Source organism: Marmota marmota, unplaced genomic scaffold (genome assembly GCF_001458135.2).
Source record: "Marmota marmota marmota unplaced genomic scaffold, marMar, whole genome shotgun sequence".
In the NCBI taxonomy this organism is placed as follows: Eukaryota; Metazoa; Chordata; class Mammalia; order Rodentia; family Sciuridae; genus Marmota; species Marmota marmota.
This window is the reverse complement of record NW_026000185.1, coordinates 10,822,257-10,837,633: the sequence shown is the minus strand read 5'-3', so window position 1 is coordinate 10,837,633 and position 15,377 is coordinate 10,822,257. Positions and strand designations below refer to the sequence as shown.

General features: G+C 41.5%; 2 protein-coding genes across 5 annotated transcripts in view; one reads left to right on the top strand and one right to left on the bottom strand.

Annotated features, from left to right (window-relative positions):
• The window catches only part of Bfar (bifunctional apoptosis regulator), a 29,189-nt gene extending 28,597 nt beyond the window's left edge, over positions 1–592 (bottom strand). For both annotated transcript variants that reach the window (XM_015491076.2, XM_048789530.1), the window contains exon 1: positions 351–592. The gene's annotated coding sequence lies outside the window, so the exon portion shown is untranslated. The remainder of the gene's footprint in view (positions 1–350) is intronic.
• The window catches only part of Parn (poly(A)-specific ribonuclease), a 145,374-nt gene continuing 130,432 nt past the window's right edge, over positions 436–15,377 (top strand). Inside the window, exons 1-7 of one of the 3 annotated variants that reach the window (XM_015491075.2) lie at positions 436–561; positions 1,417–1,538; positions 3,001–3,078; positions 5,401–5,480; positions 5,976–6,043; positions 6,129–6,210; positions 12,787–12,847. In XM_015491075.2, coding sequence (XP_015346561.1) covers positions 5,982–6,043; positions 6,129–6,210; positions 12,787–12,847 — 205 coding nt within the window. In that variant the 5' untranslated portion in view covers positions 436–561; positions 1,417–1,538; positions 3,001–3,078; positions 5,401–5,480; positions 5,976–5,981. Of the gene's footprint in view, positions 562–1,416; positions 1,539–2,290; positions 2,526–3,000; positions 3,079–5,400; positions 5,481–5,975; positions 6,044–6,128; positions 6,211–12,786; positions 12,848–15,377 lie in introns of those variants that run through there. The other 2 variants (XM_015491073.2, XM_048789529.1) reach the window with 2 other exon arrangements.

Sequence of the window (15,377 nt, the reverse complement as noted above, 5' to 3'; positions counted from 1 at the left end):
TCTAGCGGACGGTCGCAGGCTGTGGCTCGCGCTGTTGGCGGCCAGGCGTGCAGAGGACTGGAGGCGACGCCCCCGTCCTCTTGCCCGCGGAGCCCGAGGGGACGCGGGCGAGGCCCAGCGACCCGCGTGCCCACGGACGAGATGAGAAAGTCGGCCAAGCGGGGGTCTGCCGCCCGGTAGCCCGGACACAGGCTGCCGGGGGGCCCGGCCTGGGTGAGGAAAGGCCCGCGTGCCTCTTCCGACCCACCAGGGCAGCTCGGCCGACGAGGTCCCGGTCCATCCTCCACACCACGCCCCGAAGACCAGCACCGGGCCGCCCCCTCGCTGTTCCCCGCGCTGCGGCAGCTTACCATTCTATTCGCCCCGGGACCGATCCGGCCATCGCCCCCCGCACGGACCCCCGCAGAAAAGGAGTAGGAGCTGGACGCTTCACTTCCGGAAGCCACCGAGGACCGACTGCGGAGGGTACCCCGGGCCCGCGACCATAGAGGAGAGGCCGCACTCATTTCCCAGCCCCCTCAACCCCGCGACCTCCCCGCTGCCTAGAGCGGCCACTCCCGGGTGAGGACGTGGACGCATGCGTACTCCTGCCAACCCCGCCCCTTCCTCTTCACTGACCGACCTCGGGCCAGGGCAGAGTTACAACCCGAGTGGGAGGGAGGGTGTGTCCCTGTGACTAACTTCTCCTTTAGGGCTGCTGTTTCTGTGTAGTGAGGAAACAGCCTTGCTCAGAAATTAGAGTAGTATTAGAAGACCGCTATAAGCTTTTCCCAATAATTTTTGCCTTCACATTTTATGCAGAAAAACCACAGGACGTATTTGACTCATTATGTATGTATGTATGTATTTATTTTTTTGGTACTGGGGATCCAACGGAGGGGCGCTTTACCACTGAGCCCTTTTCATTTCTTAATTTTGAGACGGATTCTCACTAAGTTGCTAAGACTGGCCTGGAACTTTCCATCCTCCCGTTCTCAGCCTCCTGAGCTGCCTGAACTATAGGCGCGCACCACCACGTCTGGCAATTTTGAGAATATTTGGAATTAAAATGGCCTGGGTTGGGGATGTGTCTCAGTGAGAACTCATGCTGATTATCTGTTTTAAAACACGTAGAGAGTATTAAGTTGCTGTTTTGAGATGACATTCCCCCCCCCCCATGAAATTGGTAAAGAGTTAAAGGATCAGTAATGTTATGTGCTAGTGCAAGGAAGGTGTGAACTGAGTTTCTGGAGGATAATCTGGGAATAGGTACGCAGTAAACAATTTATACAGTACTTCACTATTAACAGCCTTTATCACTAATTAATTATCACTAACTGTATTGAGGAATGCAGTGTCCCCGGGAAATTGAGGTTTTAGGAATGGGTGAATGCTTTCTAGACCTAATAAAGATGCCTTGATAACATTTGAAAACAGGTGTAACCAACTTCATAGAAGGTTTTATGAAACCTAGGAGAATTCATTCACTCAAACCATGTTTATTGGATGCAATGACTAGGCTTTGGGGGATCAACAGCAACCTCAAACAAAGAAACAGGGTAAGCTCACTTCTCTATGGCTAGTATAACAAATAAAGGTCTTTGCTTTCTCTGAGACCTCTGTGTAAACCACACTACCCAGTTGCGGTTATTCTCTATTGCAGTACCCTGCATTTTCTTCATAGCGATTATCTTAGGTTTATCAAATGACAAGTTTTTTTTTTTTTAAATTTAATTTAGTATTTTGTTTTAGTTGTAGTTGGACACAATACCTTTATTTATTTATTTTTTAATTTTTACGTGGTGCTGAGAATCGAACCCAGGCTAGCGCTCTACCGCTGAGCCATAACCTTAGCCCCACAAATGACAAGTTTGATTTCTGCTTTACTTTTTCCTTCGAACCCCGAGTTTAATGGGGGCAAGGACCATACTTTCATGTTCATCATCATATTCCCCATGCCCTTCAGGATGGCATATAATAGGAACCCAATAAATATATGTATATATATTATCATTATTATTATGATTATTTTGGTACCCGAGATTGAACTCAGGGACACTCCGACCACTGAGCCACATTCCCCAGCCCTATTTTGTATTTTATTTAGAGATAGAGTCTCACTGAGTTGCTCAGCACCTTCCTTTACTACGGCTGGCTTTGAACTTGCGATCCTCCTGCCTTAGCCTCCCGAGCCGCAGGGATTGCAGGCGTGCTCCACTGTGCCTGGCCGGTAAATATTGGTTGATCAACTAGAATTTAAGACCTGACTCTCGCGAAGCCGAGGCCTCCACGGAGGAGGCCACGCCCCCACCCTTTCCCCAGAGGATCTCCCTTGGCCACGCCCCCGCCGTGACGCAGACGCTGACGCAAGCGCAGCAGGCGCGCGCTGTTTCCGGAAGTCGCCGCCACGGTGTGTTCTGTTGCTGCTGCCGCTGCCTCGGCTACCGCCGCCGTCTCTGTGGAACTCTGCGAGTAGAACGGCTGAGCCGCAGCCCGGACGGGGCCAGGGTTCCGGCCACTTAACAGAATGGAGATAATCAGGAGCAGTGCGTGTCCGCCGTGCACTACCCGCGTGCCCACCCTCACCCTCACCCAGCCTGCTAGGCCCTGCTGCGGCCAGCCTGTTTGGCTGGGCTCGGGGCTGAGTCAGTCAACCCCTCAGGCTCTGCCCCCGTTAAGCCTGTGCGCTTCTTGGGGCCTTATCCGTGTGCGGAACATGCACTCCTGTGTCCCTTGCCTTGCTCTGCTCGGCCACCCCCTGGGGCCCTGTCTTTCTCCGCCTCCTGCACCCTTCGAGACTTTTCTCCCTCAGGCCCAACTACCCCTCGGGGAGTTGACCTCTCGTGGCCCATGCACCCCTGGGGGACTAGATGATCTCCTGTCCTAGCGCACCTCTGGGACTTGTCCCCATCCAGCTCGCAGCCTCGTACATACCAGTTCACTTCTTCCTTTTCCACTTAGGGGTCTGTGGGCAGGAAGCCAGGCCATCAGGTTCTGAGCCTTTTCTCGGTTTCTCCGCAGATTTTAAGAGTAATCTTCAGAAAGTGTACCAGGCCATAGAGGAGGCGGACTTCTTTGCCATCGATGGGGAGTTTTCAGGTATCCCTCCCTTGAAAACTTGGGGCTCAGGGTCCTTCAGCCGTTCCCACCAGCCTGGGGCTCCCTAATTTCTCATGCCTGCTTGCTAGCTGCGCCTGGCTCTTGGTAGCTTTGGGCGGGTTGCAGAAGTCTCAGTGTTGCACCTTGAACGTTTCAAAGGCATTGAACAGTTGTAGTGGTTTTGTGATGGTAGGCTGTGAGGGTTGCAGACTGAACAGAGATTATGGTGTCGGTGCTACTTAAAACACTTTGGTGCATACATAGTAGAAAGCTTGAAGATTAGGGTCAGGCTTTTTGAGTGTGGTAAATATACACAAAATAAAATTTACCATTTTAACTTTTTTAAGTGTTTTACTGTTAAGCGACATTGAGTACATTCTCATTTCTCTGCAGCTATCACCATTCACCTCTGGAATATTTTCATCTTCCCAAACTTATACTCTGTACACATTGAAATCTCCTTTTCTCATTTTCCCTGCCATTTGACAACCACCATTTACTTCTATAAATCTGACTAATTTAGACACAATCATACAATATTGTCCTTTAGTGACTGTCCAGGGCCAGGCTTTTGCAGATAAAAGGATATTCCTTTATATATTCGTAGAAGTGTTCATTGCCTATATATAAAGGTATGTTTGTGTAATACTTCACCAACCCTTTAAAAAAATTTTTTTGTAGTTGTAGATGGACAGAATGCCTTTATTTGTTTATTTTTATGTGGTGCTAAGGCTTGAACCCAATGCCTCACGCAAACTAGGCAAGCGCTTTGCCACTGAGCTATAGCCCCATCTCTTCACCAAAACTTTTTATAGTTGCCGTGTTGTATTATTTTGGGGGTGGCAGATACTTATTTTTAAGTTGTTTATGTCAGTCCAAAGAGTTTTATCCTTTTGGTATAAATACCCATTTTTGCTGCTTAGTTTACATGTTTAAAAACCTATAGCTCTTTCTAAAGGAATCCATGAAGAGGTAACCATGATCCTTAGTGTGAATTTTTTAGTTGGAGTCAATATACTCAAAGTTTCCACCAGAAATAACTTTATCTTGACCCTGAAAATGCCTTTGTTGTATAGATGTTACTCCAAACTCTGTTGACCAGTACTGGTCCTCTGAAATCTTCTAGTCCTGAATGCTTAAGATTTGTTGTTGATGTCTGATATGTGTTAATCCTTTACAAAGCAGCAAAACTTACTCAAACATAGAGTGGTTTTTTTTTATGCTTACTGTATTTTGAAATCCATTTTAGAACTGCCTATTCACAAATTGAAACTTACATCTCAATTTTTTTTTTTTATAATATTGGGTATTGAACCCAGGGCCTTCTGCATGCTCGGCAAGTGCTCCAGCACTGAGCTGCATCCCTAGTCTGAAACATTTATGTTTCTTAAGTTTATTGTTACAGAATTTGGCTTGGTGGACAAATAAATGCTTTCTTTCTTTCTATTGGTGCTAAGAATCAAACCCAGGGCCTTGTGCATGCTAAATAAGAGGTCTTATCACTGAGTTACACCAGTAGCCCCAAATTAAAGTTAATTTTGAAAAAGTAAGGTAGGAGCACTTCTAATTAATCTTGGTTCATTAGAATATGAAAGTACAGGGCTGGGGCCTTTTGTGAGGCACTGGGTTCAATCCTTAGCACTGCATAAAAATAAATAAAATAAATGCATACTGTCCACAACTACAGAAAAAAATATGAAATTACAGAGGCATTGAATTGTTGACTTTTTATTTTGGGCACTGGGAATCTAACCCAGGGTGCTAGGGTGCTTTATCCCTAAGCAATATCCCCAATTTTCTTTTATTTATTTATTTATTTTCTGTTTCATTTCATTTCATTTTATTTATTTTATTTATTTATGGTTGTCAATAAACATTTTATTTATCTATATGCGGTGCTGAGAATCGAACTTAGCCTCACACATGCTAAGCAAGTACTCCAACAATGAGCTACAACCCCAGCCCCTCTCTTTTATTTTTTATTTTGAGACGGGGACTTGCTAAGTTGCTGAGGGGGTCACTAACTAACTAAGTTTGAGGCTGAACTCAAACTTGTGATCCTCCTCCCTTTGCCTTTCTAGTTGCTGGGATTACAGGTATGTACCCCTGCCCCTGACTTCACTAATTTTAAAAAAAGTTTTAGTTGTAGATGGATGCAATACCTTTATTTTATTTATTTGTCTTTATGTGGTGCTGAGGATCAAACCCACTGCCTCACACATGATAGGCAGGTGCTCTACCACTGAGCCACAACCCCAGCCCCTTCACTGATACTTTTATACTAGCATTTATTAAAATAAAAACTTATTTCTTAAAATCTAGGAATCAGCGATGGACCTTCAGTCACTGCATTAACAAATGGTTTTGATACTCCAGAAGAGAGGTATCAGAAGCTTAAAAAGGCAAGTAGATAGGCTGGAGAATCTATCTCTTTCTCGTGTGGATCCTCCATCTGTTGAATTATAAAGGAATATAGTCATTAAATCTGCATATCAAAGTTTTCTAAATGTAGCACTTTTTCTCAGCTCCAGTCACATATTGATATTTTAAGGATGTTTAAAGCAACAGCAAAAATAATTGTTTGCTGGAAAACATTTTGGGGAAAGATTAGTGTTTGCCAATTTGATTTATAGGAACTATGATGTGGTTATTCTAATAATCGGGAAATAGGCCTAATGTTACTCTGGATGACGGATGATAAGTGCTTAATTGGGGAAAAATTAAAGTGTATATAAACTTAAAATGCTTCTCATACATAGTTTGTATAATCTGTTCTAATTGGAAGTATTTTGCCAAAGTCTAATTGTTTGATTCAGAAAGCCATGCGATTGAGAGTATTATTGCTCATGTCAAATATGTAGCCCTAATGTGACAGATGTTTTATTTCCCTTTTCCAGCATTCCATGGACTTTTTGCTGTTTCAGTTTGGCCTTTGCACTTTTAAGTATGACTACACAGACTCAAAGTAGGTTGTTTTAACAAGTAGTGGGAATTCTTTTGTGTGGCATAAGGTCACCCCCTAAGCCTTGTTTTGTTTTTTTCCCCCCCAGGTATGTGATGAAGTCATTTAACTTCTATGTTTTCCCAAAACCCTTCAGTAGATCCTCACCAGATGTAAAATTTGTTTGTCAGGTTAGTAGCTTAAGAGTTTTTCCTTTTATGAATTGCTTATGTGGTATTGTGGAAAAGTAGAATCAGAATTCTATTTAAAATTTGATTCTGTTAACTTTGGTCTTTCACAAAATATTTCCCCTCTCTGACCCTCAGTTTTAGGTTTGTAAATTAACAGCACCATTATTTCCCCTCTTTGCTTCAGAATGAATTAAGGAATAAGATGCAAAGACAGGCAGATGAAAATCAGAATGTGAACTTTGTTATTAATAAAGCTGAATTTGAGATCATAGCTTTGTACTGTGACTCCATTTGGGATTTTTTACTGTTTTCTCCTTGAATTGAAAGTACATATGAGGTCTTACTTGCTTTTCCCTATCTCACTCTCTGTATCTTTTTATTTTTATTTTATTTTTTTATTTTTAACTTTTTTTTAAAGAGAGAGAGGGAAAGGGAGAGAATTTTAATATTTATTTTTTAGTTTTCGGCAGATACAACATCTTTCTTTGTATGTGGTGCTGAGGATCGAACCCAGGCCTTACGCATGCCAGGCGAGTGTGCTACCGCTTGAGCCACATCCCCAGACCGCTCTCTCTGTATCTTTTTAGAAGTTAGAGCTTTATTTTCTGGAAGATCAATATGTGTATGGCCTATCTAAAACCAGAAGCCCAGAGGAGACTAAGCTACTTGTGCTCAGGCTCTCTTCCCAAGCTCACCAGTTTAGGAAAAAGAAGGTAGAAAAAGACTACTGTTTCTCTTGAGGAGGAGAGGACTTATTTTTATGGGTCAAGGTAAGGATGTAAGGAGGCTCCACCTTGGAGTAGTCCCTTGAGGATCAGGGTAGCTAACCTGGAAGACACTTTGTGATTTTTTTTTTTTTAAAACATATTTATTTATTTATTTATTTATTTATTTTTTTAGTTATTGGCAGACAACATCTTTGTTGGTATGTGGTGCTGAGGATCGAACCCGGGCCGCACGCATGCCAGACGAGCGTGCTACCACTTGAGCCACATCCCCAGCCCCCACTTTGTGATTAACAGTCGCCCCCTTCTGCCTTCTTGATTATCTGTTGTCATGGATAAGGGAAGTGTGTGGTTGAGAGAAATGCAATTCTTCCTTTTTATCATGCCTCTTGAATTCTCTTCCCATAGCAACATTAGTTCATTTGAGTCTTGCCATCTTCCCCTTCATTGGCATGGAGTGGTAAAGCAATTGCGAAGGTCTGGAGGGTAGGCTTCTGAGCATCTTCTTCCTGAAATAAACTAATGAAATCAAGAGTTGATTGCTGGGGGCAAAAGAGAAAAAGTTAAGGTAACTTAGATCTTGTAGCCAGTTTCCTAAAATTGTGAAGTAAACCATATTTCCTTTTTCCTGCAGTCAGTTAACAGCTGTTTATTAATCTCCTTGGTATAGAATATTTAATTAAACAGTGTAGATGTTTACTGAGAGAAAATAGGCTCCGTTGGAAAGGTGTGTGGATATAGTTTTCTATCATTACCACAGTAGAGAATTACTTAAAATTCTGTGAGTTCCATGGCTTTGGCCAGGGGCCAATGAAATAAAAGCAGAGGGTGGTAGTGAGACACCTTAGGGATGGTGCTTTATACTAACAGAGCAACACAAGTACAGTTATTCTGGGAAATGTTTTGGACACAGAACAGTGGAGCTCCACCCTCTGCACAAGCCACGGGGCGGCAACATCTGGTGTGCTTAACAGTTCTTGTTTCCAGTTACTCCTTAAAAAGAAAGATAATATTCTTGAAGATAGTCCAGAGGTTGATGTTGAAAATGGACAAAGGAGTTAGAAGTGCTGGAATTCTCTGGTCTGCAAGAGTAAAGGAACAGTCTCAGGAAAGTTTTAGACATTGTGATAGATGCCTCTAATTGTCCTACAGTAGCTATGCCTGTCTTGAGTCTTGCATAAACTTGTGAATTCTATCGGTAAGATAAATGTGTTTTTGGATTTCCGTTTGTCCCTGATTTAAAGTGGTTTTTCTTTTCTTTTTTCCCCCACATTTAAAAAATTGGTGCATTATAATTGTACATAATGATTTTTATTTTGTATAAAATTCTGTGATTGCAGCAGAGTTGTATGTTATCGGGAGTTAGGCTCTGAAGTTGGTGAGCAGATAAAGATTATGTCAGAATCACTCAAAGAGCTCTTCACACCCTTAAAGCATAGAGGATTTGAGGGTAAAACAACTTACTGTATTCTTTGAAAAATAAGTATCTGTACACATACAGTGACGTGCTCATGAGACTGGCAGAATGTGAAAGAAGGGGACCCACAGCCACACACACCCAGGGGAGTTCAAATGTGGGGTGGAGTGGCAGACGGAATGGCATGGTATTTATGTGGCTTCTGTCTCCTCCTCCATTTTCTTCTCTTCCTTTTTTTCTGGCCGAACATACATAGTTGAATTTGTACAAGATAATATGTGCATGGTTGTGAAAAATTGCAATAAAACCACTGTGTATAGAGTATGTCCTTTTCTAAGTCCTTTTTTCAACATCTCTTCCATTTTACTCCTCGTTTTCTAGCTTTTATGCACATATATACGTATACCCACATCTACACACACACCCCCAATATAATAAAATACTAATATTTGCATTTTATATAACTTGCATTTCCCTTCAACAGAATGTCTTTATGTTTCATGGTATGGATATGTGTAATTTAATCATTTCCTTTATCAGAATTTAGAGAATATCTATTGTTTATAAATAATACCATATTCAGCATATGTGTGTAGCATATTTTTTGTATATGTAGGAATTTTTCTATAGAATAGATTTCCTAAGATTTGTGAAGTCATAGGACATTTGCATTTAAAATTTTGATAGATGCCTCACATTGTCCACTAAATAGCTACACTCATCTCTTAAATTTTGAAAAAGGTACATTTAATATAAATCTAAGGTAGGGGATGGTAAGTCACAAATAGTTTTTTTAGAAAAAGTTGTAAAATATAGTGACAAAATTTACCATATTCTCTTTTTTGTCACTGTTGTTTTTTCCAACTCATGTAAGGGATGTGATTGGTAAAGTACAATTTTATTGTAAAACATTAATGCATTTAGGGTAGTTCTCCTTAAGAGACATTTGTTCTCTCAGCGAAGGATGGGGTAGGGCATCCTGATTGCTTCTCTAACCATGCACCCCTCCCACTATGAGTGGCAGCTACTTGAAGTTGAATTGGTGGAATTCAGTGGTTCACAAACCTGGCTACACACTATGATCACTTGGGAACTTTTTTGTTGTTGTTACAAGGGGTGAACCCAGGAGAGTTTAACTACTAAATCACATCCCCAGCCCGTTTTTTGTTTGTTTTTTATTTTGAGACAGGGTCCTGCTGAGTTACTTAGGGCCTTGCTATGTTGCTGAGGTTGGCACTGAACTTGTGATCTTCCTGCTTCAGCTTCCTGAGTCTTTGGGATTACAGGTGTGTGCAACTATGTCTGCCACACCTGGGAACTTTAAAACCCACAGGGCTGGGGTTGTAGCTCAGTGGTTGAGTGCTTGCCTCGCATGTGTGAGACACTGGGTTCGATCCTCAACACCACATTAAAAAATAAAAGATATTGCTTCTTTCTAACCGCCCCACCCCACAAACCCCACCCCAACAAACCAAACTCTTCTGTCCAGATACTACTATATCTACTGAATCAGAATCTCTGGAGTGAGAGGTGATGCTAGTGGCAGGGTGGAGAACTAATTGACCATTCATGAGAGGACTCCCACCCACGTGACACAATGATTGGCTCAAAGATGGACCTAGTCTGAGGCCTGAGCTAGTCAACATATTGGTGAAATGGCAGGGAGGCCACATTGGAAAACAAAAAAGAAGCAAAAACACAGAAGTGTGAAAGGCACCGTGTGTTGAAATAGTAAGATGTTTCAAGAGCCAGAGACAGAGGTATGTTACAGAAGGTGGCAGATGAGCAGACTGGAAGACAGGCTTAAGAGTTTATAATTAAGAATCCTAACTGGCACAGCATATGACTCATCTTTTAGGGGGAAATTAAAGCAAGAGTAATTTGAAACCTAAAACTGACTTAAGATTTGATTTTTTTGGAAGGTAATTTTGGTATGCTACTGTAGAGAATGGATCTAAATGGGGAGAGATGAGGGCCAGAAACTGATTAGGGCTTGAATGCATTGTGTTTAGGGGCCAAATTTTGTAGCACTGGGCAGTTACAGGAAATTTCAGAAACTTAAGGGGCTGCCATGACAATTAGACAAATATGGTCTTGGATAAATTCTTCTTACTTTAGCTTGTTCATAGAAGCTGGTAAGATTGATTTCAGAGGTCTTAGACCATAGATAGCTGATTCTATGGCTCTGGGCCCAAGGTAAGGCAGGACCTCCTGGTGGAAGGGTATGGCAGAGGAGGAAAGCAGCTCAAAATGTGACAGCTAGAAAGTCCATTCTAACTATTTTCAAGTGTCTATTTCATTGGTATTAAGTACATCTATATGATTGTGCGGTTGTGTATGGGTTTTGTTTTTGTACTTTAGTTTTTGTTTTGCAACAGGGTCCTGTTAAATTGCTTAGGGTTTTGCTGAGTTGCCCAGGATGGCCTCAAACTTGAGATCCTCCTGCTTCAGATTCTCTAGTTGCTGTGATTATAGGCATGTGCCTTTGTGTCTGGCTCCAAAATGTGTTGTTTTGATTGGAAAATAAATAGCTTAGAAAAAGAAATAGGTGAATCTTCAACTCTGGATTTAAGGAACTAAAGGAAAACAGGACAGTGTGGAGTCTAGTACTGTCAGGACGGAAATGCCTTTCCATAGTCATCATTTGGTACCTCTTTCATAGATGGCATTTTTAGGTGGACAGAATTATGAGAATACTCAGGCATGGCAAACAGAAAGGAGGTTAGTGGGCCAAGGCAAAGACTTCATGTCTTGGTTCATTCAGAGTAAGAAATAAGTGGGGGTGGAGAGAATGTCGCTGTTGTATCCTCAGTGGATGGAAAATGATTGCATGTGAGCCCACGTGTTGTGTGTGTGTTCCTCTGTGATAAGATTGTCCTTTTAGATCCTGCCATGTTTTTAAAAGGATTTGTGTTGATGTATGAAATATACATTTGGTATTTATGTTTTAACATAAGATTTTCTAAAAAATAAATGAAAAATTGGAAGAAAAAAATGGATTACTAGGAAATAATTAGAATGTAGATTCTGTGCCAAGAGAGACTGTTGTGTTTCCTAATGGCTGAGAAAAGAAGGAAGCACATACTTCATTTCGGTGGTCCATAGGAGCAAAACAGTTCAGGACTTGGAGAATTAAAGCTTTTCCCAGCAAATCTACCCTTGAATCATAAAGAAATGATTAATGTTGAAAACCTTGCCACTTCTCTAAAGTGAGTACTGTGATGAGCTCAGTGGGCTGTTTGGTACAATGCCCTTCAATCCATCTAGACAGAGGGTGTAATAGCCAAGTCTGGTTCAGTAAAGGTAATTCTACGGGGGACTAGATTAAAATGATTCAGGTTTACAGCCTGCCAACGTTCTGACTTCACATGAGAATAAAAATTGAGTCACTACAATGTTGTTTTCTTCTATTCAGTCAATTTGAGTAAGAACTTGATGATTTTGCTGCATTTGTGTATCATCTGTAGTATTATTAATTTTTTAATTTAAATTTACTCGCATATTTCCACTCGATCTTAGATTTTTTTTTTTTAAGAAAGCCATTTCTTTTTTAAAAAATATTTATTTCTTTAGTTTTAGGTAGACACAGTATCTTTATTTCACATTTATGTGGTGCTGAGAATCGAACCCAGTGCCTCACGCATGCCAGGCGAGCGCGCTACCACTTGAGCCACATCCCCAGCCCTCGATCTTAGATTTAAAATGTGTTTTCTTAGTTCGGTGTGGTGGTGTACATCTATAATCCCAGTGGCTTGGGAGGCTGAGACAGGAGGATGGAGAGTTCAAAGCCAGCCTCAGCAAAAAAGTGAGGTGCTAAGCAACTCAGTGAGACCCTGTCTCTGAATAAAATAGAAAATAGGGCTGGGGATGTGGCTTGGTGGTTGAGTGCCCCGAGTTCAATACCTGGTACCACAAAAAAAAAAAAAAAAAAAAAGTGTTCACTTGGTAAGGCTGTTTGCCAGGAACTTCTCTGTCTTTGATCTTGAACTTTAAGACATCCAGTTAAGATTTGACGTTTTCAATATCTGATTTGGAGTGGGTGTTGGTGTTTTGTAACCTGCACATATGAGCTTCCTTAGACTTCTATCTAGGGTAAGGTTGTATAAATGCATTTTATTTCTATTTATAGTCTTCTAGTCAGTGCAGCAGTCAAGAGTCAGGAGCTTTCTGCCCACCGGGAGAATATCTGTTCATTCAGTGTATTTAAAAAAAAAAATCTATAAATAAAAGGGTGTTTATTTTATAAGTTATCAAGAAGAACCCAAATATTTGAAGTAAATGAAAATGGATCACTTGGCTGCTGTGGATGAGAAATCCACTGTCATTTGATCTTTAACATGCCACTTCCTTGCCTGCCTGCCTGCTGAGCTGTTGCTCTGCTTTCGTTGCATACGTACTCCTAACATCACCAAAATGTGTGTTTTTATGTTTCAGAGCTCCAGCATTGACTTTCTGGCAAGCCAAGGATTTGATTTTAATAAAGTCTTTCGGAATGGTAAGATTGTGACTTATCTTTAGAGCTTATAAATGTCCATGGAAAGTAAATCTGGATTTGCTTGGGAATTACCATTTTGTACTTTCTGTGTGCAACAAAAATTTCAAGAGTCCAGTTCACCATATATAATGTTAGAAATTTTTTCAATTTTCTTGTTATGATTTTATTTTTAAACCTAGTTAACCGTGAACTGAGCAGGAGAGTAGATGCTACTTTGTGGAGTTCTAGTGAGACCTCTCAAGCTTTGATTTTATTGAGAGTCATTTATTCCACCACTATGTGACTTAATGGCCTAACTGACCACCTGTGGGGAATGTGTCCTTATTTTCTTGTTGTGTGACAAGTGGTATAGTACTTGAAAAAGCAGCTGTATTGCTGGCTATAGTGGTGCCCATCTATAATTTCAGTGACTTGGGAGGCTGAGGCAGGAGGATGGCAAGGTTGAGGCCAGTCTTAGCCATTTAATGAGACTCTGTCTCAAAATCAAAATCAAAAAGGTAGAATTTGGTAGAATTTGACCCTGTTGATTGCTCTCTCTTGCCCCCAGCACTGTCCTCCCGGCCTCAGACCCTTCGTTCTTCTGGCTTGGTTCCTGCTCACTCTTGGCTCCTCACTCTTGGTATTAGCTTTTTCTTGCTCACCGACTTCTGAATATACTTTCCCTAGTTGTTTGTAGGTTCCTTGGCCTCGTGGCTTCATTTTTAAAACTGATGCATTTTACGTTCATAGGAGTGTGTGGTGGTGGGGATCAGATCCAGAGCCTGGCACATGCTAGGCTAGAGCTCTCCCACTGAGTCACACCCCAACTTTCTAGTCTTTTTTTAAATTTTTTTATTTTTTCCAGTACTGGGAGTTGAACCCAGGGCTCTCTACCAATGAGTTACATCCCCAGCCCTTTTTATTTTATTTTGTTTCAAGACAGGGTCTTGCTAAATTGCCCAGGCTGGCCTTGAACTTGGGATCCTTTCTCCTCAGCCTCCTGAGTCACTGGGATTAAGGCACGCGCTACAGTACCTGGTGGGTTCTCTCTACTCTTAAAATCCAGAACCACCTCTCAGTTTGGTTTTGTCTTGTCGTACCTTTAGAATTTTTAATATTGGTGGTTACTTATTTTGTAGAATGTCCATCTCTTTGGACTTGTCTGAGTTTTCTTATATCTATCCAAATGCATTAATTCATTTTTGGTAGGAGTACATCGTATGTGTCCTCAGTGCCCTGTTATCAGGTGGCTCCTGATGACAATTGGTCTCAGTCTTGGTGAGGTTAGCTTGGATCACCTTTCTTGCCAGTTAGTTTTACCATCCGTCAGTGATTCTTGCTTCAGGCAATTATTATTTTTGGTAAATGGTGTTTTTCTAATTCCATCATTCTTTCTACAAAGTTTGTTAGTATCCCATATCTTTTTTTCTTCCTCCCCTACTTGGAGTTTAACCCAGGCCCTAGCACACGCTAGGCAAGTGCTCTATCAGTGAGCTGCACACCCCCCCACCCAGCTCTTTTTATTTTTATTTTGAGATAGGGTCTTTCTGGCCTTGAAGTTGTGATCCTCCTGCCTTATCTCTAGGTAGCTGGGATTATAGGTGTGGGCTACTGTACCTAGCAGTACTACTTATATCCTGTTGGTAACTAAATTTATGTCACAACACCTTTTTCTTGAGCTTTTATATCTGCAACTCTTAATTTATATACCTTCAGATAATTTTTTTTAAATTTTATTTATTTATTGGTATGTGATGCTGAGAATCGAACCCAGTGCCTCACACATGCTAGGCAAGTGCTCTACCACTGAGCCACAATCCCAGCCCACCTCAGATGATTTTTTTATGCCCAGAAGGTAGCTTTTGATTTCTACCTCTTGGACTCCAAAACTCCAGTTTCCCCTGCTTCTTTCCAACAGCTTCACCAGATAGCTAGGTGTCAGTCTCAGTTTTGCCTTTCACTTTACCCTTCACCTGTGAGCGTATCAGCAAGTTCTTTTTTTACCATCTCAAAAAAGCACTGTCTCCATCTACTATGCTGTCTCCATGGTCTAAGCCAGGTCACAGATGACCTGTAAATAACATCTTAGTGGAACATAATATGCTCTCAGATGTGCATGTTGTGTTGGCTGCTTCTGTGCTGCAATGGTAGGATTGAGTATGCGACAGAGATGCTCCCTAAGGCTTACAAGCCTGAAATATGTAATGTGTGTCCCTTTAAGATGAAGTTTGCTGATCTCAGCTCTGAGCTGTCATTTCTTGCCTGGACAGTTGCTCCTAACCAGTTTCCCTGATTCCACACTCATAGTAATTCACATGATCTTTTAAACATGAAGCAGACAATGTGCTTATTTTGCTTACATTTTCTGTTGATGTCTCTTTCTTCTTAGAATAAAAATTTCTTACCAAGCTCTATAAGGAACTATATAATCTTGCTGTATCCCATCTCCATCCCCTTTTGCTCACCATGTCCTGGCCATACTCACTTTCTTTGAGTTTCTAGAAAAATTCAAACCATTTCCATCCTCTGGACATTTAGGCTCATTTCCTCT